Raw genomic sequence first — 5,280 nt, forward strand, 5'->3', positions numbered from 1 at the left:
TCCCCCCTAAGCAATTAGAAACTGTTCTTTTTGGCATTGAACTATGATTGCAACATTAATCGTACTGTGTTGTTACAGATCAGGATCCTTTTCATTTTAAGTGAAATGAAAATTTACTATTTTATGGTCTAGATTAGATTTCACCGACCTAATAGTATATATATTGCCATGTCATTAAAAAATTTTAAATGATATATTATCATCTACACCGATAGATGAAACAAAATAAAATCTGGACTATGAAACAGTAGAAAAATAAAGATGATTATTTTCCAACTCAAGTTAACTACCAAGTCTATTAGGCTAGAGATGCGCAATTAGAAACACGTAGAACATAAAATAATTATTATTCATCCTAACAAATAAAATTTGGATTACAAATGAATGGCATGTATGTGAGGTATAGTGCCATCTAAATCCAACTTCCTAATTCGGTTATCAGTTAATAGGAAGTACCCTCTTCAGAACTTTCAAAAGCAGAGGATAAGCTGTAAGTAGAGGAAAATGGCCTTCAGTATTTAGTATTTTCGCCCTGGCACCGCTGCCGGCGAGCTTGCTTTCTTTTCATGTAGAATGCAACGGACCTCGGAATGACGACGTCCTTCGTCCTTTTTGGATTGGATGATGGGGCAGGGCACTGGAACTTGTGGTAGAACCCCTCTCAAGTTGCTTAGAAACACAGTTGTAGCCACACTGAGTGCAATCTTTGGTTTCATTCTCCCCAAGCTGCTTTGGAATTGACGTATTGCGCTTGTGCACTTCACACCCACAGCTACTAGGGCGAAACTTTGAACCCAACTCGAAAATCTTTTATCTATTTGGGTGAAGATTGTGTCGAGGTTTGATCTTTCAAAGCCACCATTGGATCCTTTATCATTGAGGTTCCTAAAAAATGCTATCAAATATTATATGAAAACAAAAGGAAAAAAAAAAAAATGCAAAATCAGTTGACGTTGTTACACAGATTTGCAATAAGCTCTTTGTGGTATAAAAATTTGTCGAGAGCTCATTATGGTATACAAAAATAACAAATAGGTCATGCACCCAATTTTCGTCCAAATCTTTTTACAAAAACCATAAATTGCCACATCACTAATTCACCATTAATCAAATTCCGACACGTATCACCTATAACAAAAAAATATATATATATAATTTTAAATTTTAAATTTAAAAAAATGGTTGAAGCGGAGGTGATTCAGCCAACCCAATCAACCAAAAAACAAAATTAAAAGGTGACTGAACCACTCTTAATGACTATGGGGTGGTTCGGCCACCCCCAAATATGGTCGGAAGGGGTGGCCGAGCCATCTCCTGACCATTTGGAGGTGGTTCGACTACTCTTCAATGAGTCTTCCATGTAGAGAGAGAGAGAAATTTACCTTGGAGAGTCGTTGAAGAGTATAAGGGTGTTGAAACTTGACAGAGTTCTGGTCTCTTCGATGCCGCCATGCATCCTATCATGGCAAACATGGAGTGATCCAAATAAATAGTCTGATTCAAATTGAGCTGATCAAGAAGGCACACCAAGTCTTCCACGTAGCCATTGAAGCTCGAGTACTTCTCTGGATCGTAAAGAGCTGGATCAACGTTTGCCGAGAAAACCACCACCTTGAAGTAGCAAGCAAGTTAGTAGCAAGCCAAAGCTTCTGGTCTGTTCCTATGAGCAAGAACTAATGCCTGGGTTTTAGTTAGAATATATATGTATAGAGAGAGAGGGAGGTTTTGTTAAAATATTGATTAAATGATTAAATTCATCTTTTCCTATCAATTTAAGCCCGTGAAAAAAAAAAATGGTAGTTTAACAGGGTTTTCTCCAAAACTCCAACAATTATGTGTATATAAAAATTGGTTGAACCATGTTTAAGTTTGTTCAATCGCTAGTTATCTCAAAAACTTAAGCTTAAATTGATCTGGTTGTTTCTCAAAATTTTTGATGGGTATCAAAGTAGAAGTGAATTCTAGTGCCACACAATTTATTCCCCATTTTTAGTTAAATATTTTACATGTTGATCCATCATTTAGTAAGAGAGAGTTTAAAGGCTAAATCGGTTTTTTAAGAGTGCACTAGTTTTTACTTAAAAAACCGGTTATTAAATTAGCGTAATTAATGATGTTTAATTATATTTGAAGAGTTTTCCATATATAAATTATTCAATAAATTAAGTATTATTAATGTCAAAATCAAATAAGGAAACAAATAATACGAATCAAATTATTATGTATTATTATGTTTAATCACTTTAATATGTATATAACATAATATTATATGTTATAGTTGAATTAGATGAACTAAATGATAGGACGTAGAAACAAAATAGAAAAAAAAAATTAATTGCATTATTAATCAAAAATAATAAAAAACCGGTTTTTTAAGAGGCATAAAGATTATTAATCAAAAATTTCATTGCATTATTTTTTATTTTTTAAATATATAATTGTCTATTAATTATTAATTGTATAGATGGTTGGATTTTAAAAAAGTATCAGTGTGACACTTTATGAAATTGCATTGTCAAAACCAATTAAAAAAAAAAAAAAAAAAAAAAAAAAACGAACTCTGAGTCTCCGACCCAGCAACACAAACCAAAACCGACTATAACTCAAATTGTAATAAGAGTAATGCTAGGTTAATTTTAGGATGATAAAAAAATGGTACCTAGCATTACTCTTGTAATAATTTGTCTCAACCGGTTTAATTGTTTTCCAAAATAATTACGTGCCTCTTTAATTTTAATTTTAGGTTAATTCTCTTTCATACTCTCTCTCTCCCTCTTGCCGGAACGGCAAAATCTCTCTCTCGCCGGAACGTGACAAATCGAGAAAATGTTAAGAATCTTCTATTTTTTATTATTAAATAATTAGTCGATTCCTTATTAGGTTATGATTTTTTCTCCTAGGGTTATTAATCCTACCCCTATTAAGATTAGGTTTATTTTCTACTTCATAAAAAGCAATGTAAATGCCTTTAGGCTAAGCATCTAATAACAATTTCAATTAATTATTATAAGCAAATTATGGAGGCTAGACCCTTGAAGAGGTCATATCTTTCTTTATTTTTCTTTGGTGTTTCTTTGATTTTAGGGTGCGTTTGGGAGTGCGTTTTTAAAAAAATAATTTGCGATTTTAAACCAAATCGCAATTTTAGGGTGTTTGAGATTGCGATTTTAAAAACACAAATTTTAAAATCGCAAAAAAATCTGCAATTTCCATAAGCTGATTAGATGGTGCTTATTTGAAAAGGTGCGAATTTAAAACAAAATCATGATTTCTATTAAAAAGATATTTGGCGCAATAGTTACTTTTTTTAGAACGGGAATGAAAAAAATACCAAGAATATCCACCTAAAATATATTAAAACCCTTCTTTTCTCTTTTTTTTTTTTTTTTTTTTTCTTCATCCTCTCTGTCTTGTTCATCCTTATTGGTAATTTGGTCATGAAACCGTAATTATATGCTAATGTTATCCAAACACTCAATTGATAAAAAAAGTACTTTTTAGTATGTTTTACCAAATACTTGTGCGATTTTAAAAAGTAGTGATTTTAAAAACGCAATTTTTAAAATCTACAATAAAACTTGAGTTATCGATACGAACTCCGAGTGACCCAGCAACACAAACCGAAACCAACTATGAAATCCAATTGCATCACCAAAACCCACTATAACTCAAACTCTAAGCCAATAAAAGGAGATGTAGAGGCATTTGATTCGAGACAAACGATTTGCGATCTAAAATATCCTCTGGCACTAGAAGGCTGATAGTTGCATAACACCTTTCAGCGCCGCACCGAGTACTCTTGCCGTCCTGACGTCTACTCAGTCTTTTGCGCTATTTGATTCGAGAGAAAAACGATGGAATTTCCGCAAGACTTGATCGCCCAAATACTCGCTCTACTCCCAGTCAAGTCTCTCTTGCGTTTTCAGTGCCTTTCGAAGCCGTGGTTTGCTCTAATCAGAGACCCGCATTATTTCATCCATCTCAAGAACCCCAACAACGACAACAACAGAGAAAACATTCTCGTTGCGGAGACATTTGGGCAAGAACAGAAAAAGGATTTCTTTTTCCTAAATATTATTTCATCCAATGAGGAACAGTTGAGTGAGCCCGTGAGCATCTCCCCACCCTTCTTTCGTCCGGAAAACCTCCACCACACCTCGGTGGTAGGCTGCTGCAATAGCTTGATTTGCATCACCAGCTACTGTATCACGGTTCCCTCCCACAATTATGAAATTGTGATTTGGAACCCATCAATCAAAAAATACAAGAGATTACCACCAATCAAGCATCCCGCGATGCATCTCAATTTTGCATTCGGGCATGATCCAGTCAACAACGACTACAAGGTTTTAATGATAGAATTTGTGTGGATTAATGATCGAATGAAGGCGTTACGAATTATGGTATATAGTCTAAAAGCACTTTCTTGGAGAAGAGTAGAAGATCGATGGCCTTACAAGGATTCAATTTCTCTTTGGTCGGAGCCAACTTTCTTGAACGGTGCTTTCCATTGGTTGATTTCTACTACTCAAGGAACGACTCTTCTTGCATTCGATCTCACCACCGAGAAATTTCGAGTGCAAACCCATCCGCTTTCAATCACGATGGTTTTGGGGGTTTTGGGAGGATCGCTTTGTGCTTCCGGATTTATTGAGGCTACAGACAATGCCGTTTGGGGCAATGATGTTTGGATGATGAAGGAGTACGGAGTGGTGAGCAGTTGGAGTCGGCTTTATCACTTGCCTATGACTTTGAGTTGCCGCGACCTAGCACAAGTCCTTTTAACAGACGGCGAAAAGGTTCTGATGACGGACCATACTGATACACTCTTTTGGTACGACATAAACAAGAAGACATGTAGGATTGCTGATGTCAAAGTTCTGCTAAATATTATGGAGAAGAGGTATTGGATAATGTCTTGCGCGGAAAGCCTCCTTCTCCTCGACGACGGTGATAGTGACAATTGAATTCAATGGTGCGTTGATCATCCTCTTTGGATTATTTATTTTTCTTTATGCATAAAGGGATCTTTATAATTTATAATTTTTTTGGCATAATAAATGGAGAAATTTTATACTTCTTGATGTGTAACCTTCAAACCTTTAGGACACTACAATTGAACGTCAGTGGAATGTTCTCTTAGAAAATTGATATGGGGAATTACATAATTTAAAAAAGCATAATTAAAATTCGTATGAAAATGATTGAACTCAATATGAATCTTTCTCTTAATTAGATAAATATTGGTCTCCCACTTATACAATAAGTTTTGCAAAAGGG

The 5,280-nt window shown here is 34.8% G+C and overlaps 1 protein-coding gene and 1 pseudogene across 1 annotated transcript; one reads left to right on the plus strand and one right to left on the minus strand.

Annotated features, from left to right (window-relative positions):
- Nucleotides 1-343: 343 nt before the first annotated feature.
- LOC132162227 (strigolactone esterase D14 pseudogene) lies at nt 344-1,629 on the minus strand (annotated as a pseudogene).
- Nucleotides 1,630-3,689: 2,060 nt separating this feature from the next.
- LOC132162113 (F-box protein CPR1-like) lies at nt 3,690-5,020 on the plus strand. The gene has a single exon (XM_059572369.2). It carries the CDS (start codon nt 3,855-3,857, stop codon nt 4,965-4,967), a length of 1,113 nt encoding a protein of 370 aa, XP_059428352.2. The 5' UTR covers nt 3,690-3,854; the 3' UTR covers nt 4,968-5,020.
- Nucleotides 5,021-5,280: the final 260 nt, after the last annotated feature.

Source organism: Corylus avellana, chromosome 10 (assembly GCF_965113065.1).
Source record: "Corylus avellana chromosome 10, dhCorAvel1.hap1.2, whole genome shotgun sequence".
Taxonomy (NCBI): Eukaryota; Viridiplantae; Streptophyta; class Magnoliopsida; order Fagales; family Betulaceae; genus Corylus; species Corylus avellana.